This window comes from Natrix helvetica, assembly GCF_964273705.1.
Source record: "Natrix helvetica genome assembly, chromosome: 2".
Classification (NCBI taxonomy): domain Eukaryota; kingdom Metazoa; phylum Chordata; class Lepidosauria; order Squamata; family Natricidae; genus Natrix; species Natrix helvetica.
This window is the reverse complement of record NC_138552.1, coordinates 133001167-133027422: the sequence shown is the minus strand read 5'-3', so window position 1 is coordinate 133027422 and position 26256 is coordinate 133001167. Positions and strand designations below refer to the sequence as shown.

The 26256-nt window shown below is 37.7% G+C and overlaps 1 protein-coding gene across 1 annotated transcript in view; it reads left to right on the top strand.

Moving 5' to 3' along the window:
- SPTLC3 (serine palmitoyltransferase long chain base subunit 3) overlaps positions 1-26256 on the top strand; it is a 100151-nt gene that overhangs the window by 29580 nt on the left and 44315 nt on the right. The window contains exons 2-5 of the mRNA XM_081943684.1: positions 14107-14298; positions 17700-17854; positions 20609-20757; positions 25549-25673. Of these exons, the coding sequence (XP_081799810.1) occupies positions 14107-14298; positions 17700-17854; positions 20609-20757; positions 25549-25673 (621 nt within the window). The remainder of the gene's footprint in view (positions 1-14106; positions 14299-17699; positions 17855-20608; positions 20758-25548; positions 25674-26256) is intronic.

Genomic DNA, 26256 nt, shown 5'->3' with positions numbered 1-26256 from the left:
ACAGGGTCTTTTGCCCCACGAAATATGGCCTTGGGCTTATTATAGGGGAAGGCTTATTATTTTCTGGGGCAGGTGAGAAGCGAGGCGCGCCTTTTATCTTTCCAACTCTGTCCCTTTAGCGAGGGGTGGCAGGTGGGGGGGAGAAGCGACGGACCTGGAAAGATAAGAGGCGCATCTCGCTTCTCCCCCCCACCTGCCACCCCTCGCTAAAGGGACAGCGGGGAAGGGAACCAGGCAGGCTGCCTTTACCACTGGGGCGAGGTGGGCGGTATTGGGCTGCGAGGCGCGCCTCTTACCTTTCCAGGTCCGTTGCATTCCTCGCCCTTTCACCCATTAAATCCCCTTGTAAAAAAACCTCATAAGTTGAACTCATGAGGGTTTTTTTAGAAGGCGATTCAATGGGTGAAAGGGCGAGGAACGCAACGGACTTGGAAAGGTAAGAGTCATGCCTCGCTTCCCCCCCCCGCACCTGCCATCCCTCGCTTAAGGGACGGTGGGGAAGGGAACCAGGCAGGCTGCCTTTACCATTGGGGTGGGCGGTGTTTTTTTGCACGAGAAGGAACAGACTGGAGGGGGTGATCGCATTGCTGGCCTTCTGCTGTTTTTGCGTCAGGCTCTTTTTGTGCAGGAGGGAAGGGCAGGGGGGTGGAAGCACTTTGCTTCACCTGTCGCTGTTTTTGCGGTGAGCCCTCTTTTTGCCCTGCAAGCTGTACCAGTAGGTGGTACAGTGGTAATGGCGGGGACCAGTTGTGCATGCCCTTAAATAGTTGGGGACCGGCCTATTTTCGGGGGAGGGCTTATTATGGCACATGCTCTGAAAAGCCCGATTGGGCTTATTGGCAGGGCATGTTTTATTTTCGGGGAAACACGGTAATAATAATTACACTTTAGCAATAAGATAGCAGTGTAATCACAATAGTGGTATAAATAGGTTGCTAGTAATTTGTTTCAAAAAATCAGAAACAAAATCCTGGCTCATTCCAGCATCTCTTTTGGCAAAAGTACTATTGCCTTAGGCAGCATTTTAAAATAGGATTGTTTTTAGATTTTGAGTCAATTGACCTGACTCTGTTATCTTTCCCAAGCAATAGTAATTTCGAACATGTTTCTAAATAATGCTTTTGAACTATAATATAAATAGAAGTTGTTAGTGTATTATAACTATGTTTGAGAAGGAGTTGACTTTTGATTATCGTTTATAGATATAGTTTACTTATTTAAAACTTTAATAGGTTTTGTTTTAATTTTATGTCTTCTGTCAAGGAGTGTCTTCTGCAGTGTATAATCTAATAAGATGAAATATTTTGGTGTCAGAGACCTATGTTTTATCCGTAGAATAGAAACTAAAAGTCTTGTAAAATTAAAAGACTTGTAAATTATTTATTAACATAGACAAATAACCAGGATAAACAGAAGAATATTCATTTATTTTATTTATATCCTTTTTTATTTTATACAATTGTACTTCCCCATCACAACAGCTGTGTGTTTTGAGTTGGGCTGAGACCAAGTGACTGGCCCACACTTTTGGCTTCTGTACCTAACAGAAGGTTAGAAGTCACAGTCTGTCATTTCTACCCAGGTATATGAACCACTTCATCAAATTGGCTTTGTTAGTATATTTGTGTGTGAATTATAGTACGCTGGGTTTATTTTGATTTATACTGCCAAGGGTTTATGGCCTTTAGAAACTTAAAATGGTTGTGTCTACATAGTCACCAGATGTCACGCTTGGCCTAAAAAAAACATTGTTCCCGTTGTAGCTCCTGTGGTTTACAGCATCCTGTTTCTTAAACATCCTATTTCTCTATAAATTAAGCTGTTGAAATAAAGAGCTGAGGGGAAACCAGTTGATTTGACTTTATGCCAAATTTCAATATATTTTAAGTGAGGTGGAGGTGAAATCAGTTTCTTGTGCTATTTACTTTGCATCTGTTTCCCTCTAGGAACTAGCCAAAAAGTAGTGTATTCCACCATTATTTTCTATAAAACAATATTCTAGATTAGTAGGTTTGACATTAAAAGGAAGAATGGCTTGTAACATTTGAGAACTTGGTTCCATTGTGCCACCATAAGGCCAGCATGATATAGCACATTGTTTCCATTGTGTTTCCCTTCCTGCAATATGAAAGCAATTACTGTAGAGTGCTGTAAGAGTTTCTAGAAAAAGAACTTCCTATATAAAGAAATAGATTTCATGCCTTATTACTTATGCATTTTAATTTCTGTAACGGTCCAATAAGCGGACTGATAGGGAGGGATTCCTTGAGGTGATTAAAGAGCAATTAAGAAAGTGGAGGCATATATATTTTCTAAATAAAAAAATAAACATAGAAAGATAAATGTATTTGTCTTTCAGTCTGCAGTCTTCACTCCATAGTCAGGAGTAAACAGTAACTCTTTTCTAAATATGATAAGAATTAGACTGAGTAATATAAAATTGAGGAACACTGTCACAGTAAGATTGGGAAGAGACACTCAGAATAAGAAGCTAACATGCCTGAGTGGTCATAAAACTATTCCATGTATATAAGTATGTTCTGAATGTTCATTGAGAGGACTAATATAAATTCTCCAGGACATCCTGTCAAAATGATGTCATGTGCTTCTGTTATAATTGCTTATCTTCATCATGCTGGAGCAGAGAATACTACCTGCAAATTTAGCAAACATCTAGTATATTATTCATTTTTAATTTGATGATGAATTCTCTTGACTATGTATTTTAAACAATCAGTCATAAAGACTCCCTGCGGAGTCCCTAATATTATGGGGTCATTTGGGAGAATTGCTATTATCTTCCATACTGTTCCTTGGAATACCGTTTGAGATGTAAAGGGTGCAGATTCATTTCATTGTCCTTGAGAAAGAATTAGTTAGTCACAACAACCCTTGTTATTATTGCAATTGTGAACTCAGCTGAACAGCAGTAAATTTATGACTTTGGAATTAATTAAGCCATTTACCTCTCAGTATTCCATGATGTTTGTCAGCCTTTTGAGAAAGGCCAGATCAGGAAATAGACATCCCAAGGATTACAGGAATACTATTATTGTTGTAAGGTATAATAACATAATTTTAAAAGACTGCTGGTGTTCTACTTTGCCCTTCTTATACCAATAGATGGGGTTACTTGGGATTTCTCTCACACACCTTCCTTCTTCCCAAAATCAAGGTGCCTTTTATTTTCTCTTAATGGCTTTTCCATATTTTTGTCAGGATTACCTCTGCATTCTACTATGCCATTTTCATTGAAGGTTTTTTCTCTTTTCTTTTGGTTGAACATTGAGTTGATGCAAAGAAAAATAGGCACAAAACCTTTGGTAATGCTTCTGTGGGCCCCAGTATATGTTTTATGGAAAATTCAGCCCCTTCAAAATTCCAGAGGAGAGGGGCAGCAATTGAAAGGTGCTCTACAGCTTCTATTGATGGCAGTTCTGACTCAACCTACTAATCCTACCCTGTGGACAGGTGCCCTTAGGACAGCTGTCAAGTTCTTGGCCTGCTGGCCACACCCACACCCTGTTTAGCGAAGGAGGGGAAAGTCCTGATATATCACTTGACGTGCTGTGATGACATGAGTTTGACATCCCTGCCTTAGGAGAAAATGGCCACTCAGATATCCTGGCCTTAAATCATAAGGGACTTTAAAGGTAACAGCAATTAATTGAGTTGCACCTGGAAGCCAACTTGTAACTAGAGCAATTCTCCAAGGACAGGTGTTGCTTAGGTATATACTTGAGTTGCTGTATTCTGGGCCAGCTGTAGTTTCTTGTTTAGTTTAATATTTTATTAATTAATCATTTTTTAAAAAACTAAGAAAGAGAGACAACAAACAAAAAGAGGAGAAAACAGAGGGAAAAAGTGATGCTAAAATATGTAGACAAATAGTTGGCAAAGGAGTTATCAAGGTTAAACAATTAGTGCTAAATATATAGTTGACAAATTAATCATAAAAATAAACTATATGATATTGATTTATCTTAACAATATAAAAAGGATTTGAATCTCTGAACTGAATGCTCGTTGTTTTCCTGTAGATACGGTGGGAGGGGCTACAGCTGGGTTTAGTCACAGCCTAATTGGTCCAGAGACTGAGGGAATTTTCTTAAAGTATCCTTCCTTCCCTTTCAGCTCCCAGTTTCCTCTCAGTCTTTGGTCCAAGCACTAGCTTTGGCTCCAGTGAGGTACTTTATCTAATTATATATATATTCCTAATTTGATTGATTGGATATTCTAAACTTCTAAATTTTTGACTGCGGGCCATAGAGACTGATCTGTCAGCCTCATAAGGAGGTAGGAGTGCCCTGGTCTCCTACCTCTGGGCCTGGGGGGGGGGATTGCCCAGTCCCTGGGCGTGCAGGGATGGCAGGCTCCTATATTGCAGTCGAGCGTATTTAGAGGCTCCTGCGGGTGGCGAATTTGATTCAGTGTGATCGGCTGGAACAATGTAGTGCCTTGCAAGCCCGTGGCTTCAAAGCCTTGCCGCGGCTTAACAGCTCGCCGTGGCTTCAAAATCCTAGCTGCACTTTAACTGATTCAACGCGGCCACGAGAGCCTTGCTGCGCTTTCTAAAGACTCGCCGCAGCTTCAAAAAGTTCAAAAAGGTTACAAAAGCTACTTCATCTAGCATTTTCCTGCAGATGCAGCATTCAGTGTTCAACTCAACTGAATGCCATTTCATGTGATCAGACATAGCAATTGAATTCAATTAGTGATTGTCATATCCATATCAAGAGTGTCCTGCCACCTTTGCTTTAGTCTTCTGCATAGACATTTGCCATCAGTATTACAGTAGTAGGCAATGCCAGTGCATTTCTCCCCCATTTTCCCCTCCGCTGCAATATGTATTGTTGCTATGTGGTGAAAAAGTAAAAGACCTAATGAGCAATGGGACATATGCATCTCCATGGCATGTAGAGAGTGTTCAGCACTTTTGGTAGTTGGACAGCAATCAGCACCACATAGTGCTACTGGGCAAATCATTCTATACCACTGATGGCTAACCTTTTTCCATCGCGTGCCAAAAGTAGGGGGAACACGGGGGGGGTTGTGCCCGCGCGTGCCCACACCCATAATTCTATGCATCCTCCCCCCTCGCATGTGCATGATCCCCCTCTGCATGCGATCCCCCTCCCCTTGCTTTTGGCGCATGATGGCACAGTGAACCAGTTTTTTGCCTCGCTCAGGTTCCAGAGGCTTTCTAGGAGCCTGGGGAGGGCAAAAATGCCACCCGGAGGCCTTCCGGAGGCCAGAAATGGCCTGTTTTCCAATTTTCAGTATGTGCCTTGGGCTGTTTTTAGCACTCTGAAGGCTTCAGGGAAGCCTCGTGAAGCCTCTATAGCAGGGGTCATCAGTCTGCGGCTCTGGAGCTGAATGTGGCTCTTTCCTCCCTCTGCTGCAGCTCCCTGTCTCTCAAAATATGCTTCATAACCACCAATGTGTGACACCCACTGGCACGCAATTTATTGAGCTTTTCGACACCTCCCCCCCCCCCGGTAGGTCAACCATGGATAAATCCAAGAAAAGAAAAGAAAAGAAAAGAAAAGAAAAGAAAAGAAAGCAGAACGTTTAATGTTACGTGGGCAGATTCATTTGCTTTCCCTGCTGAGAAGACTGGTTTACCAGTATGCTTAATATGTGGGGAGAAATTGGCAAACAGTACAGTGTTATCTTCATTTTAGATGTCAAAAGGGATTTGTGGATCCAGGTGTTGTTGTTTTTTCTGTGGGAAATGGGTCCAAATGGCTCTTTGAGCGTTTAAGATTGCTGACCCCTGTTCTAGAGGGTGAAAAATGGCACAACACGCAATCCAGAAGTTCAGGAATGGACTTCAGAAAGTTCAGGGAAGCCTCCTGAAGCCTACGGAGGGCAAAAAACGGCCCAACGCACAAACCAGAAGTTCGGGAACAGACAGAATGCTCCAGTAATCTCAGTCCACCATGGCTATATTGCATTTACCCCCATGTGCACTTCCCCAGTAATACAGACATTACTTTGCAGACAGATCCTAAGTAATGGAAGGAGTTTGTCTTTACCTGATCTTCACCACTGATCTGAATGATGGAGGTACTTAAGCTGGTCTCCAGATACTCAGTCTTCTTGATATTGTGCTGCAACCAATTTGGCTATGACAGTCATTCCATGTCATAGAGGTACTGTAAGGATCCACTTAAAATTTTTCATTGTGTGTGATAGGACATTATGTGTGGATTGGTGAATAGTTAGAGCAGTCTGCAGGCTGCCTTTATTCTTTTTTGTATATATAAAGTTTTTTACTTTTTTCATTTTCATAACACATAATCACATATATATACTATTACATAGTCAACATCGTATTGTATTATTAAATGTTTACATCAATTCATCTTACCATCAACTCCCAAAAACAATTATTAGCACTTCTGCTCTCCAAACACCATATTTCTACTTTATCCATCATTCTTCTCCCTTTCTCCTCCCCCTCCCTACCTCCTTTCTTCCCTCTGTCATCCTTCTCTTCTCTACTTCCCCTTCCTTTCTTCTTTTCCTCTCTCCCCTTTCCACTCCTCCTTTCTCTCCTTCTACCCCACTCCCCTGCCCTCTCTCCTATCCCTCTCCTTCCCTTACCTCTCTCCTCTACACTCTTCATCTCATTTACTTGGTGTATTTCAATTTCTGAGCAATCTCCATTTTATGTTGATGGTATTTATAATTCCTTTTCAATATGCATATTTAATTTTAACATATATCTTCCTCCTTTAAAAAAAATAGAACAAAAAAGTATACATATATAGTCATTGTCCTTTTAAACCACCATCCCCAGTCTAATTTTGGCCGTGACGTCGACCTGGTTATAATTCCAAGCTCTTCTCATTATATTTATATGATTATACATCCTTACATGCCCCCAATTTGTGATTCTGTCTTTAACCTCAATAGTTTCCCATTGTAAATATATTTCCTGTTCCCTCTCCATTTTTTCATATCTTGGAATAGATTACCCTTAATTGTCTATAAACGGCAATCCTTACTGTTCAATGTTCATTACAATTCCCTTAATCTACTATATAGAATAACGAGTGGTAAACATCTCACTTTGTTCATCATCTTAAAAGTTCTATATATGTCCATGTTTCATATATTTAACCCATACTTAATTGTTCTTCTATTGTCATATTCAATAAATTAGCAACTCAGTTTAATTATCATGTATAAAAGTGAATCACAAACCTCTGCTTTGCGATCTCCCCATATCAGTTTCATGTTTGTCCATATTCCATATATTTTAACCTTTATTTAATTATCTTTCCATTATCATATTCAACCAGTTAGCAACTCCATTTTATTGTCATATTTAGGAATAAACCCCTTATCTTAGCTTTATATTTTCCCATATAACAATTTCTAGTTGTCTGATTTTTTCCTAGTAAGTTTTTTGTCCCACTTCTCTGTTCCTGCCGTCTCCCTTTCTTTGTTTTGACACGTCCACCCTTGTCAATTTTCCCCAAGCCACCATCAAAAACATCTTTTATATTTCTCTTTGTTGGGGCATCGACTCCTACTTCAATTTTCCTTATGCCACCGACAACCTCCAAAACATCTTTTGTCTGCTTTTTATTCCCTTTTGTTGGGACACATCCCCCTTTTACATCTTTCCCTATATCATTGCCAAGTCCAATGGAGTTTTTTGTCTGCTTTTTATTTCCCTGTTTCTACCCCTTCATTATCTTGCCTCCCTTCGTCTTTGCCTTCTTCTTTAAATACCTGCTTCTCTGGGTTCAGAATTCTATTTAGGCTTGATTTTAATGATTTATGCATATTTTTTATAATTTCACATAGTTCTTCAAATTCCCAGCTTTCCATGTCCAGTTCCAAAGTTACAGTTAGTTATACAGTTCTTATTTCAGAGTTCGGATCCACCTTAAATTCATCTACTTCAGCTGCTGTGGGGAAGAGCGACAGGAGCCATCTTGGTCTTTTGTTCTTCCTTAATGTCCAGTTCCAAAATTGCAGTTAGTTATACAAGTCTTATTTCATGGTTCTGGTCCACCTTAAATTTAGTTAATTCAACTACTGTGAAACCAGAAGAGAAGCTGGAGCTATCTTAATCTTTTGTAGAAAAAAAGGAAGAAAAAACCCTTCATATTTCCCAGTTCTTGATTCTGTTATTATTTCCTTTCCTTGCCACTCCTCACCTCTCGTTGGTAATAGCTGCTCAAAATATACTAATTGGAACAAGCTTGCATACAGCCAAAACTTGGGTATGTTTCTTCTTCGCCTCCTGCTTTTCCAAGTTCTGATTTACGGCGGTTGGTTAATTAGAATTTCCCACCCAGGCAAGATTAGGTCATCAATTGTCAATGAGGAGATAGTGCTTTTTTCTTGATCTTTCTCACTTGTTGCATTCCATCTCTCATTAATTGGGATTGCTTACGATATGTTAGTTAAAGGACACTTGGCCGAAATAAATCTTCACGCTCCTAGACTCTTTTAAAAATACAATCTTTTCAAGTCGGAAAAGATTGTAGAGTTAGTATTTGAGTGGGTTTGTCACTTCTCTGCTTTCTCCCTTTCTGTCCAAATTTCAACAATTTGAAATTGTTGCCTTTATTCTTGAAGAGAAAAGTCTAATATTCATGCCCCAATGAAGCAAACATACGGTTGCGGACCACAATAGCATTGAAATTTGTCAGCCAATCAACTGCTATGCTGCAAAAAATTTTCAATTTCCTGGTGTCTACTGGTGGATTGTCTTGGTCATGTACTTTCAAATTCTTCATACTCCTGACAGCTTTGATGATCTCTTCATGTGAAATGTACAGGGTTGGGCCAGCATTAGCCAAGTCATCAGGAATTGGTGGGTGTGGAAATTTGATATTAAAGATTTCATCAGAGTGCTGCTGTTAGCATTTCAGAATTTTAAGTTTCAGTTCTCATCATTAACACATATGAAGTGTTCCATGTATTTTATTGCCTTGACACACATTTTTTTGCGAGTCAATAGATGATTTTCTTGCCTTCCTTTGTATTCAGCTCATGGCATAAGTCCTAGCTTGTGGCCTCAGGGACAGTTTTCTTTGCTGCCCTTTATCCACTTACTAGCTGATGATCTGGCATTGCTCCAGTATTTATAGACTTTGAAGCGTTTTTCTGACAGGGAACCATTAAGAGGGGCCTTTCTTCCCCCGACTCCCATGCCCATCACCCCTGCCTTCCCCCTCCCATGCCCATCATCCCTGCCTTCTCCCTTCCCCCTCCCATGTGCTCCTCTTTCCCACCCTGTTTACAATCCTGGCACTTTGCCCTGAAGCGTTTTTCTGACAGAGAGCCATTGAGAGGGGCCTTTCTTCCCCCTACTCCCATGCCCATCATCCCTGCCCTCACCCTTTCCCCTCCCTTGTGCTCCTATTTCCCAGCCTCTCTATGATCCTGGTACTTTGCCCCAAAGCATTTTTCTGACAGGGAACCATTGAGAGGGGCCTCTCGTCCCCCTGCTCCCATGCCCATCATCCCTGGATGATGGGCATTGGAAATGCTCCCCAGGCACTTCCGGCACGCGTGCCATAGGTTCACCATCACGGCTCTAGGTAGTGAACAGTCATTAAAAAAAAGAATTAAATAAAAAACAATAGACAATTAAATAAAATAAATTAAAATTTTAAAAACGAAAAAAATAAATTCATCGATATTATAATCCTTAGGTGTCAACTAGTGATGGATTGGCAATTTTTTTACTACCTGTTAACCCACATAACAGTGGTGGGTTATGACCGGTATGCCCCGGTATGGGCGTGCCGGTGCCTGCTGGGAGCACCAGGTACCATTCCGGTATGGTGCTCTGGAGGGCCCACCCACCTGCGCTCCTTACCGGTATTTGAGCTGTTCGGGGCTTCCATGCATGCGTACGGAGATGGAAGTTTTCTAGAAAACTTGCTTCTAAACAGAGGTACAAAATAATTATGGAATTACAGTCCATTTGGTTATTTACTTAAGAGCTAACATCTAAAAGAGTTATAACTTTATCATTCCATGAAACTAATCAGTAAATTATTGTCTTCTCATCTTACTTGGATTATTATGTGCAAAATGCTACCAGAGGTCATGTTTTTAACGAAACCAACTCTTGTAAAACATCTCATAAAACTTGTTACATCATGTGGCTTTTTAGCTTTTTTATGGTAGTAATTAGGAATTATATTGTTATTTTTACGTTACCCAAAGTGTTCTAAAGGAGTGTTGTGGCGAATAAGTGTTTGAAGTGCGGTGCCTGATCAACCCACAAACTTAATTGGGAGGCCTGAAAGCCACCTATTCACATTCTTATTGCATGTGGAAGACTGAAAGAATATTAAAATTTCAGTATCATTTATCAGCTTCAGAAATCCTTAAATCATCACATGCAATCATTGCTGAACTAAATATGAAATAAACATATTTCATCTGCCATGAATCTATTCTACATCACAGTCATGAATATTAATTTCATTATCAGGTTCCAAGACCTTAGGAAATTGGCCTCATGATTCTACCTTCTTCCTTCCTTCCTCTCTCCCTCCCTTTCTATGAGATATGATGGCCTTTAAAAAGAATTTAAATACTTTTATGTTTTATTAGTTTAGAGTCTAATTATTCTACCATATTCTTATGCAGCTGACAATTCCAAGTTTATGACTGTTCCAAATTATTGTGGCTGTATGTTCTGAGCATGCTTTATAGTGATTTGTAATTACATGATTGCTGAAATGTTTGTTTTGTTTTGTACTATTTTTTGATAAAGTTACAGAGATGATGATGATTTGCCTTTTCTTCTTTTCAAATGAACTTTCAAGCAATCTGTTAAGCAATCCTCCTCATAAAAAGGCTTTTTGTTTCTTTGTATATTATCTTTGAGACTTACTTGACATATGATGCTCCAAGCAATTGAGCTTCCATATATCTTCCACATTTTTCCTGTGAAAAATTCTCCAGGAGCTTTGATATCTACACAGATATCAAATATCGAATCAGCTTAGTAATCCTTATAATTAAGGACATCAAATAATTTGATTTGATTTGATTTCAACATGTATCACAGTGCACTATTTTGATCATTACTACTGATTTATCCACCATTTAGATTTAAATGAGTTCACCATTTGTGCTTCAGGCTTCTAGACATTTTGGGGGATAGGAGCTTTATTTTATTTTTTTGAGTACTTTTTAAAAACAATGCTTGTGCTTCCGTGGTGGGTTCCTACCAGCATTACTACCGTTCGGTGAGTGCGTGCGTGTGCTCAATTGAACGAAAAATACTGAGGGAAAAAAGGAAAACAGCTGAGGAGCAGCAATTCAAGCTGCTGTCCCGGATTAGCTGGGCTTCAGAAGAGCTGAAATAAAGGTAAGTATAACCCAGGGGCAGGTGGGCAATCCCACTTTCAAGGGAACAGAGAACCGGTTCGCTCTCTGTTTAAAGGCAGCACTACCAGTTCGGGAGAACCGTGTCAGGGGAAAATTTCACCCTGAGCTAATGAGGTCTAGAATCGACGACTTTTCCAAACAGCATATCTTCAAGAAAAACAAAAATAAAAACCCGAGAATATGTTCTAATTAAAAACAAGCTTTAATACAAAAATAAGAAAATAGAAATAAAACAAATCTATCTAATTGTTACATTTTGGCAAGAACAAATGTTGTCCACCTTCTTGGAAGACGAACAGAAGATCAAAAGGAAAGAAGTCTCTGGAATGTGTGATGATCAGGCGCAATACATCACTTGCTGATAAAGGCCTATGACCTGGCAGTAAGTCTTCAGCTCTGCTAGCAAACAATTAACGCAGTGACAAACCGGTCCAAACCAGTAGGAACCCACCACTGTTGTGCTTATATTGTTTAAAAGCAATATCTCAGAGAGCCACTGTGGTGCAGTGGTTAGAATGCAGTACTGCAGGTTACTTCTTCTGACTGCTGGCTGCCTGCAGTTTGGCAGATCGAATCTCATCAGGCTCAAGGTTGACTTAGCCTTCCATCCTTCCGAGGTGGGTAAAATGAGGACCCAGATTGTTGGGGGCAATAGGCTGACTCTGTAAATTGCTTAGAGAGGGCTGTAAAGCACTGTGAAGCAGTATATAAGTCTAAGTGCTATTGCTATTAATGGTTTAGCTGGCTGACAACAATGCACGTGCAAAATGCCCTCTCAGCGAATAGTTAACCGGTTAAGAACCCACCACTGGTGTGGTTAATTCCAAGGGTCTCCTGTGCTAGACTTTTGTAGATGTGGACTGCCCAGTTTACAGGTTCTATGTTTTCTTAATAGATATTTGAGTTAAGATAGAATTATAAACATTTCTTAGCTATTTTTTATTTCTTATGTTGCCTTGCCTCATTTCTTTTCTGTTCTTCATTTAGTCTTTTTTGTAAGCCAATTTGGCCTCTCTAGGTTAGACCTTAGTAAGCCTTCATGGTATACCAGCTTCAATGCATCTTCTTCATTGTCCTTCTGATATTATTCCAATGATCTTTTTAATTATTCAACTGTCTGCCATACTTGCAATATTCCATACTCATCTATTCTCCTTGGTAAGTAGAGTCTGTCAACATTGCTGCTTGAATGAAAGGCATGATTCATCGATGTTATATTTCTGGTCTTCCTGTTCAGAGTTTTAGTTCTCTTCAAATCTGGATTACTATTCCAGCTATGTATCTAATGACTGGAATTGCCCAAGTGTTCATTGTCTTGATGGTATTTCCTCCACTGAGTGTGGATTTTAAGATCTTCTTCACTCTCTTGATGTATTCGTTGCTGTCCTTTTTCTTGACTTCATTATGCTTGATGTTGCAAGCTTGAAGGATACCCAGGTATTTTTAGTAATCATCTTCATCCAGATTCCTGATGTTATTTCCATACGGCATCTTCATTCCTTCAATTTTCACTATTTTCCCCTATGGGTGACATTTTTCCCCTGTGAGTGACATGTTTGTCTAGTCCAAACTCCATTGCAATATCTTGGCTGCATGTATGGATAATGTTGAGCAGCAATTCTATTTGAGATGGTGTTTTTCTATGCAGCTTCAGATCATCCATGTAAAGGAAATGGGATGTTTTTGATATTTTATAGACATGGTCTGAATTATTCATATTGTTGACAAAGGAATTGGTGCAGCGACAAACATTAATAGTGATAATGAGTTTCACTGAAAGATTTTTCTCTTTATATTAGCTTTTCTGACACTATCACCATTGACCAGCAACTGTGTTTTCCATTGTGTCATTGATCTTTGCACAAAGGTTATACTGACTCCTGTTATTTCTACAATCTCACATGTATCATTAGTTGGACTCATTAATATTGAGCTTCATAATCTGTCAGAATTTTGATCAATCAAGGCTTTCTCATAATGCTTTATAACAAGATATATAGATCTTAAAATATGTCAGTTGTCCATGAACATTATATTATATATTATGTAATACCTATAGATTTGTTCAGATATGAAAATTTCAGTAGTAGAGAAACACATTTAAATTTATTGTCATTAGGAAAAAAAACAGTGGCATATTGAAAGATTAGAGGTTCTATATATTCACACACACTTTCTTCAGTATCTTTAAAGCAGGAGCAGTTCTTGTTATGAATGAAGGCCTTTGAGTAATCAGATTTTCTTTGCTATATATCATTTGAATTTGGGGAGGGGGGTGTTACCTTTCTTATGCAAGAATAGAAATTTCCCTAACATAATTCCACGGTTTAGCAACTTGCTATAATAATTAGGGTTTAGTTAGAAAGCATACTTCAGGATTAGAATCTTAAATCCTGAGCTGCAGAAATGTGCTGTACCCAATTAAAAAAAAAATTAGTTCATTTTCTCTTCCTTACATTTATATCAAGGCTCTCCATTAATTGGTTTTCATTTACTTTTTACTCTTGGAATGAATCAATTATCAAATCTGTTGGGCTATTTTTCATATCTGTTATTAGCAAAGAAATAGAAAATAACTAGAAACTCTGTTCACGATTAATTAGGTATCTTCTTTTGTGTGAAACATTTTTTTAAAATAATTGCACAGATGGTAGCACTAAAATCACTACACTTTTAAGTGGATGAATGTTTATTACTACCGTATAACTTTGTTTTTGTTTTTTTTAGGAAAATGGCGTAGCAAATGGAACTATCTATAAACGACCATTTAATGAATCCTTTGAACAACCACCCATGTATGTTTCTGTGCTTACAGTTCTTGGTTTTGTATTTGCAACATTATTTGGCTACTTGCGAGATTTCCTAAGAGACTGTGGAATACAAACAAAGATTGGCACTACCGAACGGGAAGAGCAAATGGTACGTAAGATTTGAACCTGTATGAATAATTCCAAGTTATTTCTCAAGAAGTAGAACAGAATGAAAAAGACAAAAGACTGAATTGCTTCTCCTGTGGATGGCTTGGACAAAATGGATAGCAAAATATGTGAATATGGAGTATTTCCTGACAGTGGTTGCGGCAGTTCTAAGATTTCTTGTCCCAAGTTCTAAAAACAAAAAGCACATACCTGTTAGAAGTTTAGGGTTAACATTCACCAGCCCAAACCTGTATGTCAGTGTTTAGTAAGACAACAGTTGTAAGTACAAAACCTTCTGAAAGCGGATCTGAATAGCTCTTAAGTGCAATTAATAGGAAGGCACAAATTTGCCAGGTTTTCATGATTCTCTTAGGTAATGTAGCTACTAAGTTATAGATTAACAAAATATGATTATTTTCTCATTACAGTTTTGGAGTGTTGTGGACAAAGACAAGCTGTGCCAATTCCTTTAAAACACATACATTCCCCTGTCTTATTTATTTACTTACTTCTATGTGGCTGTGAGGGAGCAGCATGGTAGCCTAGAGGAGATGACACTCTTCTCCCACTTGGAAGGTTGAGAGTTCAATCCTAGGTAGCAGTAGAAGATAATTTCTCTCCTAGGGTGCAAAGAAAAACTCCGCATAGGTATCAGGAAGAGCATCTGGCCAGTAAATGCTCAGTCCCATTCAGTTGCCTCGACTCTACCCTGAACAAGGACCACAGAGTCATAAACAGACAGGTTTATGTGGTTAGCTGGAAAGGGAGCAAATTATTTGCTTCTACATCTCAACTGAGAATTATAATGAACAAAGAGCTTCTCTGCAATCCAACTCCACACCACTCAATCTGCCAGTAGGACATATGCCCAGTTTGAAGGTGGCAGATTTCATACTACAGGGAATCCTTTCCTGATCCTCAGAATCCACAAGTTTAAATATATCTCAAGTAAGCCTCACAAAATATAACTGATTGCCTCATTAGGTTCTGTTCAAACATCATCCACTATTGAGCAAACATGCATGGATATTCGTAGATTGTTAGTTTGCTAATGATTGAGTTACATGTCCAGATTAATTTCTATTAGAAGAGAATTAACATTTCCCATATTATGTTTACAAGAAAGACAGCTCATCATTTCATTGTGAAAATATCATTCAATCCAGTAATGAATTTGAGTAAGCAAAGATACATTTTTGTTGCACAAGTGTTTTCTTCTTTCTCGCCTTACCTCCAAAATCACAAGTCTTGACCAACAACATATTTTTTCTTTTACTTACAGAACTCACAGGCCATTCCAGTCTACCAATACTGAGTGGCATATAGCTCCCCATTAGGTAGTTTGTATTATGACCATACAATTGGTTTAAAAACTACATCATGCTTCTAGGGAAACAGGAAAAGCAAGATAAAGTATTAGCGGTAATAATATGGATGTGATCTCACAATCCAACAGGCAATTGCAACAATCCTATCTCCCTAACTGTTTTTGCCTGTTTCCTAAAAAGCCAGAAAAGAATGGAGGTGACATTTGCTACTTCTGAAGATGCATAGCAAGATAACTCACACCTTGAATTGCACTCAGAAGCCAACTGCAATCAATAATACAGAGAATAGGGAATGGGACAACTTCCCACAGTTAACTCACTGTGGCCAACTCGCCACGGCCAACTCACCACAGACAACTCACCACAGACAACTTGCCACGGTCAACTCATTTCGGGACAATTTAACAATTCTATTTCATTATTTAAAATAAATAAAAATTATTTTAATTTTTGCCATTCACATTCAATTACCCCTCCTTTTGCATCCTTTCTATAATGATTCCATTCAACCATTTCTTTGATATTAGTGTAACTCTTGTCCCACAGCGAGTTCTCCTTTGGTGAGATGGCCGTGGCAAGTTGTCCTGCAGTGAATTGGCAGTGGCAAGTTGTCCATGATGAATTGTCATAGACCCCAGGGATTATATGAATGCCTCAAGATGTATGTGTCACTACCTCAGACATTACATTCTGGACTCTTTGTGGCTTCTGAATGCTCTTCAGGCAGCACCATGCAGTAATCCAATTAATTGAGGCATGAACAACAATGAGTAATGATATTTCAGGAAAGGTTGCAATTTGTTTACAGATTGAAGACGTGCAATATATCTCTGCAATGTTCCTTGCTCCTGAAGCAGGAGCTATAGATCCAAGAAAATTCCTAAATTGTGAATCAGCAACAATGCTCAAAGTTTATAATGGACTCTCTCTAAAATGGTCAGACTTTTGAAACCAAAGCCACACTATTTTGCTGAGATTGCGTCTCAGTCTATTCCTTCTGGTCCCAGGTCTCCTTAACAATGAACACAAAAAATACATGGTATATATTTATATGGTTTTTGTTTCTTATAGGAAATGTACCTTCCCTAAAAATGACTTGCTTTTCTGGCACCATAAACAGACAGATGGCGAAGTACAGTAATAAAGAAATATTCAATCTGACATTTGGAGTTCAGGAATGGATATTGTATTTGTACATGATAATTGAGGGAAAATAAGAGTATCTTATGTGCAAACGGAAATGCACATATATTAATTAGGCTCCCAGTCTTCAAATCACCTTTCTGTGGGAAAAATAGTTATTCCAGTGATATAAAGGATTTCTTCTTTCACTATTTCTTAACAAACGGGGTAGAAGTTTGACAAAGGTGAACATTTTGTAAAGTTGTAAAGTGCTTTTCAGCCTTTCCTCATTTGCTGGACATACTGTACATACTGTGTATATGTTACCGGCAACATGTGAAAACTGGCATTGTGTAGAATGCATAGGAAAATTATAGAATATGTAATATATATATATATATATATATATATATATATATATATATATATATATATATATATATATATATATATATATATATATATATATATATATATATATATATATATATATATATATATATATATATATATATATATATATATATGGCAAAGGATGAAATAGCTGTGTTATTTTAATGTGCTGTGTATGTTCTCTAGGCATTGTATATAATATCTAGGCATTATGTAGAATGACAAGACCTATTTAAGTTAAATGAATTAAGTTAAACAGAGCCTGAGATTGCTCAGTTTTATAACTAAGTGGGAGTTTGAACTCAGGATTTTCATATTTAATTATGACAGTATAGGGATTGAAAGACAATCAAATCATGCCCTACGTGTTTATGTAGCCTTGTATTATATTAATTTTTGCAAATGATGAAAATATAAGAATTGAAGTAAGGTTGGCTATAAAGGACCTGCAACACATAACAGTTATCTAATTTTAATAGTTACTTAATTTTAATAAAAAGTAAGCAAATACTAAAAATGTAACATAGCAGGGGTTTTTTCTTTCTTAATTTTTTTTTAGGATTTTGTCCCACTTTATCAAGATTTTGAGCACTTTTTTACAAGGAACTTCTATGTGAGAATAAGAGATAATTGGAACCGCCCTATCTGCAGTGCTCCTGGAGCAAAATTTGATCTGATGGAACGTGTTTCAGATGACAGCAACTGGACATTTAGGTGGGTCAGCCTACAAAGTGTTTTAAATTAATATAAATAAAACTATTTTATTCTTTAGCAGCAAAACATATTTATAGGCCTGATTTTGTATCAGTTTCAAAGTTAGAACATACTCTTTTTATAAAAGGTAAAGGTTCCCCTCGCACATATGTGCTAGTCGTCCCCGACTCTAGGGGGTGGTGCTCATCTCTGTTTCAAAGCCAAAGAGCCAACGCGGTCTGAAGATATCTCTGTGGTCATGTGGCCGGCATGACTAAACACTGAAGGCGCATGGAACGCTGTTATCTTCCCACCAAGTTGGTTCCTATTTTTCTACTTGCATTTTTACATGCTTTTGAACTGATAGGTTGGCAGAAGCTGGGACAAGTAACCGGAGCTCAGTCCGTTACACAGCGCTAGGGATTCGAACTGCTGACCTTTCTGATCGACAAGCTCAGCATCTTAGCCATTGAGCCATCGCGTCCCTCACTCTTTTATACTCTTGGCCAAAAATTACTGTTGTTGTTGCCTTCTTCCTGAGGAGTGATTTTCCATTTACTTGAAATTGACGTTTGCTGTTGACTTTCATTTTAATCTTTTTCTCCAAACATAAAAATTGTTGGCTTTCCATTCTTTTTATTTAAAAAAAGTTCTTATGAAAGATAGGAACTTTTATCCCTTTCCTCTTCTCCAGTCTGTGGCATTTGTAGTCCATCATTTTTCCAAGTAGGACAGGCAGGCAGAGAGAAAGGCAAAAGAAGAATCGAATAATGTCTATATATTGAAGTTGTCACAGTGCTATACAGGTTTGAAACCTGAACTAGCCTATATTGATTACTATGAAAAGCCATCTGTTCTTTTTTTTTCTGATGGTGAGTACAATACACCCACTCATTGTTTTTTAACCCGGTTCCATTCCAGTGATCTGGTTGTTAAGCAAAATTGTCAGTAAGTGAACACATGACTAAAAGAGAGAGAGAGTTGCCGCAAAGATCCCTGGTTGTTGCCATCTCATTCAGATAAAGTTTTCTCAGATAACTCTGCCCACATTACTTTCACATCAGGTATTCAAAAACTGCTTGTAAATGGGTGCGTTAGTCAGAAAATGAATTTTTATCACCGTTATATTTGCAAACCGGTACGGTGCAATGGGACCAGGCGTCCACCACATGAACACGTGCAGCACACGCACACACATGCAGCATGTGCATGCATACTTACCGCCCGCAACGCCTCCGTGACGCTCCAGCTGCTCGGCAGAGCGTTGTGCAGGTGTCATACGCTCCATGCACAAGTGCAGAAGCCCTGAAAACTTCAAATACCAGTAAGGAGCAAAGGTGGGCAGTGGACCCTCCAGAGCACCATACCGGAACGGTACCTGGTGCTCCCGCAGTTGCCAGTACACCCATACCAGGGCGTACTGGTCGTGACCCACCACTGGAGTGAGTATATATACAAAAAGAAGAGGATATGTGAATCTATGCACCACCAGAACTCTTAATCCTGAAACCTTCAACTGGGTGAATCAGTGCGCCATAGAGCAAAATGTTTTGAAACTCTAATCGGCTAACTTACAGAATGTGTTCAAAATCTGGGGCCATGACTCCTGTGGAATTGAAATTTGGCAAATTTTATAAAACATTTTATGACATAAACTTTATCATAAAGTGGTTTATGGCACAATACAGAATGTCATAAAACATTTCCTGTGGTGATATTTGACTGTGGTATACTCAGGATAAGCTATTTTTGATACATCTCTGAATATATCTCAACTTTTCCAGTGAAGGCAGTACATTAGAAACGCTTATCATTGTTGGAGGCATTGAGAAACCTGGTAGGGAAATAGCAATAGCGCTTAGACTTGTATACCGCTTCATAGTGCTTTTACAGCCTTCTCTAAGTGGTTTACAGAATCAACATGTTGCCCCCAACAATCTGGGTCCTCACTTTACCCACCTCCGAAGGATGGAAGGCTGAGTCAACCTAGAGCCTCTGAAATACCTCTGAAACGATGACCCAACAGGACTGGACTATATAATAATATTTTAAAGTTAGAAGTGATGATCTGAAGGATTGTTGACCATTGTATAATCTCTATACTCATAAAAAGGGACATATTCAAGCAGAGGAGGAAGGGTAATTCAAGAAGCCATCCAATAGCAGTAGGTGAAATGTTACCACCATTTGGGACACTGTCCCTTGTCTGATTTATCTCACTGTTGCCACTTAAGATTAATTCAGCTTGCTGTAAATATTTTATTACAAAGGCACTTTAAGCATCCTATAAAATACTTCTTATGCTGACATCCATAAAGGCATATTCAGGCACAGTCTGGGTTTATATAGAAAATTGTGATTGTTTTACACAGCTTTTTTCCTGAAAGATAAGGTAAGATAAGCCTTTATTGTGGTTTTTTTATTAACATGGTTGTGTTTGTATGTGTGCATACATGTACATGCATACAATAAATGCATAAAATGCATTAAGTATACATTTAAAAATGGCAATTGAAAGAGTGGGGCAGGAGGGGAAAACCTAGAGGTATCAAAGAAAGCAGTTTTATTGGATAACATTTGTTGCTTCATAACTTTCCTGAAATGAAACACCGCCTTCAGCCTTGACTGAAGAAAAGATTACCTGAATTGATTTAGGGAGGAAGGAGGATTCCAGTCTCCTGGTATTAACTGAATTTTAAAATAGATTTGGTTAATGAAAAAGAATTTTAATAATAATTAGACCTTATGCTGTTATACTTTCTTTGACTATTATAGGTTCACTGGAAGGATAATCAAGAATGTAATCAATATGGGTTCATATAATTACCTTGGCTTTGCAGAAACTGACCACAATGCTTTGAAAACAGTGAGTTCCGTGTTAAATAAATATGGCACAGGAGTATGTAGCACCAGACAGGAAATGGGTAAGTTAAAATTAATATTATTGAAATCTGCGCCTAGAGATCTTATTTAAAACTATACTGTAGATTTGACTTCTTAATGAATTGTATTCATTAACACATAATCGTAAAGCAATTCACTTGGGTGGTTGCTCTTATACTTATTTACCTAGATACCCAACCGCCCCCATAAACAACTACTAGCTGCCTAACCAGAAACTGTTAAACTATGAGTAATTATTGCTCATCTGAAACAGCTCATGCATAGGATTGCCTGGATTATAATCTTTGACTTCACTTTAAAGCTTTCAAGAATAGGAGAGTGGTTTTGCTTGTTCAGCTTTAAAATTGCACTTCAGTTAACTTCATTTAAAAGCAACATTGGTATGAAGAGCTTTCAATACCAGAGGTTAATTTCATTTTTGTTCAAATGAAGTAAAACTCTACGTGGCTGTTTTCCCTGTGCTCCCTTACATCTGGCATATTATATTGTGATGCAGCATGGCAATCCTTTCATGTAATGCAGTTGTACATTTCCCCCAAAACAGATTATTATAATGTCTAACAACAGAGAAAGTGGAAGAAAAGTTGAGTGGAACCCTTGCATACCTATTCATTTATTTCATGATCTGGCCCCATTTCAAGGATATTTTTCATCAGCCTGGAAGTCCATCATCTATTAACATGCACACAAGGGAATGGAGAATTCTAATTGTATCTCACGTTGTGCTCAGTTGTAGTTATGAAGGCAGCAGCAATTTTTTAGGCAGAGGCATTATTGTATGTAGAGATCCAATAATGTGTTACACCCATGATTGAAAGGATAACCTTTTTGTCATCAAAGAATTCTGTTGTTATCAGAGCGTTTTTCATCCCAGAAGATCCCAATTGATATCTAAAAAATGTTTTGACACTGCAACCATTTCCCATATCAGAGGTTTTTTTGGCTTTGCAGCATTTATATTATATATATTACACACATACACACACACACACACACTAATATAAATATATAATGTTGATGATTAATACAGTTATGAATTAATGAGTGATTACAGATAAACATAGTTTATGAATGGTTACAAATGTATATTAATATAACCACAGAAACAAATGCCGATAATTAGCATTATAATCAAAGCATCTGGCATACCTATTGATCTATGCAAAGGTTACATAATTAATGTAATGTCCCTCCATATGTTGAAGTTTAGCAATTGTTGTTTGGTTTTAATGTTTCCAAGTTACATGATATGCTAGGCGCTAATGGTAATGATAGGCAAGCTGTTGTCCTCCAGATGGTTTGGCTTCAACATAGCCACTAGCAAGGTAATGTGGGAGTTGTAATCTCAAGCATTGGAGAACACCAAGTAGTTTTAGTTGTCCAAGAATATGTATGTAAAATTATAAGATCTTAACATATTATTCTAGTTGGAGATTATGACCTTTGCCCTCTTTAGTGCTTAGCTAGTGTTACTCAAGGGTCCTTCTACTCTTGAGCTTATAGTGAAATATGAATTCTGATTAGCGTTAGCAATGATTTTGCTGAAAACCATGCAGAATTGATATCAAAATAGCAAGAACGTCTAAGCCCTCAAGATTGAACTTTTTTTTAAAAAAATCACCATAAGAGAAATTCTAATGGCTCATGGACCTTTTGGATGTTTCAGAAATAATTTATCTTTGTGGGAAAGTTAGTTTGCATAGCTCTTCATTTATCAATTTCTCAAACTTGAGGAGAGATTCGTCAGTGCAAAACCGCTATTCTGAAAATGTTTATTTTCATTCTAATTAAAGCAGATAGAAATCATGGAGAGTTTGAAAATTATCTGAGACATAAAAGTTCAGACAAGGGGAAGAAACAAAGTTCTTTTTGTAACTTCTGACATTACCAAATTTTCAAATACATAGCTTGTTGCAAATTGTTTTCCTGTGTCTCAGCAGTAAAAATGCCAGAGAAAATCAAAAGTTGCCTTATTTCATTTAGTATAAACTATGCTTATAGTGATCCTTTCCTCAGACAAATGTCTTTTCCCAGCCCAACCCAAGAACCCAAGAATTGAACCTGAGACCTTTTACAAGCAAAGCATGTACAGGTCCTCAACTTACAACAGTTCATTTAGTGACCATTTGAAGTTACAACAGCACTGAAAAAAGTGACATGACCATTTTTACAGTTACGACATTACAACATCCCCCAGCCTTGGTGACGCAATGATTAGAATACATTATTGCAGGTAAATTCTGCTGACTGTCAGCAGTTCGATTCTGACTGGCTCAAGGTTGAGTCATCCTTCCAAGATCGGTCAAATGAAGGCCCAGATTGTTAGGGGCAATATGCTGACTCTGTAAACTGCTTAGAGAGGGCTGTGAAGCAGAATATAATTCTAAGTTCGATTGCTATTTTTTACACCAATCACCATGGTTGTGCGATTTACATTCATATACTTGACAATTGGTCCATATTTATAACGGTTGCAAGGTGCCAGGGTCACGTGATCCCCTTTTGCAAACTTCTGACAAGCAAAGTCAATGGGGAAGCCAGATTCACTGTGTTACTAATTTAACAGCTGCAGTGATTCACTTAATAACTCTTGACAAGAAAAGTTGTAAAATGGGGCAAAGCTCAACACATTTCTCACTTAACAACATACATTCTGAGCTCAGTTGTGGTCATAAGTTGAGCACTACCTATATTCTTCAATTAAGATACAATTCCTTGATTTAATCCACATGAATGAATGGGACAGACTGTGGTTACTTCACTCTACTACATATGTAAATTTACCCTGCTTCAGTGAGCCTTGGGAATCAGAACTGTTCATAACCATAGTTAACTTTGCCTTATCCTTCTGCATTAAAAGATAAATTTGATGAAACTGAACTGGGCTTTTCATTCTCACCCAAAATCGCTTTGTCACAAACATTCACAAACATCTCACTCTACCACCCACAGAAGTTTGATTTTAATTAGAATTATGCAAAGCAGTAGAGCTAGTCTTACAAATCACTGTTGGTGAGGTTTGGTTCCTGCAATGTTGAACCAATTCTCATTGTAGTTTAAACAGTGAGTCATTGCCATACAAATAAAATTCGCATGTTGGCATTTTCCAAAATATGTTGGTAGAATGTCTTTAGCTTGTTGTGTTGGATTTTATTACAAAAGAGTGCCTTGGTGATCTCTCAGTTATTGCTAATTGAAGGAAATTGAATGGGTGAATTTATTTGGGCAGCTCATGATTATTCAGTGCATATATTAGGGTTTCTAATTTAAGAGGAGGCAACAGAAACAAAATATAATCCAAAAATGAGAAACTTTCAAGGGAGGTTTAGATATAAATTCATTTTATATAACATGAAGATTTATGTTATGTATTAGCGTACATCCAAATCTATATCTTTAAGATCATGGCTACTCTCTAGTGGAAACTTCTACTCTGACGAGATTTTTGTAAAGTTTCTCCTGACATGTTCTTGTATGATATTTAGGAAAGTTCCCTTATTTTTCTGACATGAATAAAGAAATAAGTGAAAACTACTCGTCCCCTTTCCTATTTGGGGAGCAGAATAGATACAAGGAGATATAGTGATTATATTATTTCCTGCTATATTTTCAGAATTTAAAATATGTTGGGGGTAGCATTCAAAAGCTATGATACTTCAGATTATCTAATTATAGTTTGGCTTTGCAATAGAAAAATCTGAGAGAGGTAAGCAAAACTAAATGAATACAAATAGTATTGTATTATCTCTAATTAAAACTTTCAATATACATGTGCAAAATAAAGGGGGAAATTGAAAAAAGCTAACATTTTTTAATTTCATTAAGAAACAAAATATGTATTTTTGTACTTGTTCATGGAAAATCCCAACTATTCTCCAGAAGAAAGGATTTTCTTAACTAATATGGAAAGTTCATCCTCCAGGGAAGCTTCCTTAGCGCTAGAACTAATGCTTAGCTCAACCTCAAGTAAAGACTCCTTATTTCTCAAAGGATTTTAAACCTGCATTATAGCTGAGATTATCCCATGAAATTATTGGCTGTGTTGTTTCTGTGGAATTTTCATTTTGTTGCACTGTTCTGCTTTTTGTGGAGGATGGTTGTTGTTTGTTTCTCTTCAGTCCTCAATGCATTTCCAGTTTTGTTTGTACTTCTTTTTATCACTTTACTATTTATCTGTCAGGGTTCCAAATAGCATTGAAAATTAAATCAGCGTCCGAGGCAACACTTTCCTCAAAGTCCCAATTTATTAAGAGAGCCATGTTGGCACATCTGGGAAAACCCAAATCTGAAAGCTTCCCAGTTTTCCCCACCCAGTTGAAAGTTCAAGATCTTGCCCCCACACCCACAAGTCCATCACATGGTCCAATCATTCACTGCCATGCTGGCAGTTCCACCCATCCTGTTCTGGTCAGGTGCAGAGGTGCAAAGACAAAGGACCTCTTTCTAGAAAGAATGTTGTTATGGCTACATATCAGCTAACTCCATACAATTCCCCCCTCCCATTTTCCCACAATAGAAAATGCATAGTAGAATAATAGAAAATGTGGCAGGCCAAAAATCCAAAAGAAAAGATGGCTGCAGGCCTGACATTACATTAAAGTAAAAATTGGAATGCAGGTGTTTTAATTGTAATACGATTCATATTTTCTCTATAAGAAACATAGCACTTTTAATTATAAATTCTGGAATGAAGAATTTTTAAAATTGCCTGTTGTTATGTGAAAGTAAATAAGTTTGTATTACAGTTGAGCTTAGATATTCATGAATAATACTAATTAGATCCTTTAAAATATTTTTGCTATTTATAACAGGAAACTTTGATAAACATGTGGAGTTAGAAAATACGGTAGCACAATTCCTTGGTGTTGAATCAGCTCTGGCATTTGGTATGGGGTTTGCAACAAATTCTATGAATATTCCAGCATTAGTAGGGAAGGTAAGTGAACATCCTTCCAAATATATTTGTTGTGATCATCGCCCAGGAAATTTAAATACTGTACATTGGAAAGCTGTCTCAATTCTTTTAGAAGGCAAGGCAAGCTATGGTACTTCTCCACATATTTTGCATTAAACTTAGTTGATGCAATAATTAATGTTTGCTTCCGACACTGCTATGTTGAAGAAGCACATATTAGTATAACGACTAGGGACTTTTTCTCCTACTTAAATATTGCTGAACTAAATACAATTATACAACACCAGATTAATTTCATTTGGGCAGTGTTTAAGAGAGGGTTTCTGGTATTTAACATAAATGAAACCATTGGTGTGTTGTAAGAATTTTAATTATACACACAATAGAATAGTTTTGTCAAAATGTTTATTTGCTTTCATTGGGAATCTGTATGATTCAGGAATCAGGCTACTAGAAAATAGACCTGATCCATTCTTAATTTTTTTATTGGTGAGGTAATACTACAGTCAGTAAGTATTAACTTATAATGGTGATATAGTTGTTAAAAAATCATAGCGCCTACAAGTCCATCAAGAGACTGCGCTAAAGGCTTCGTTTATTTTAA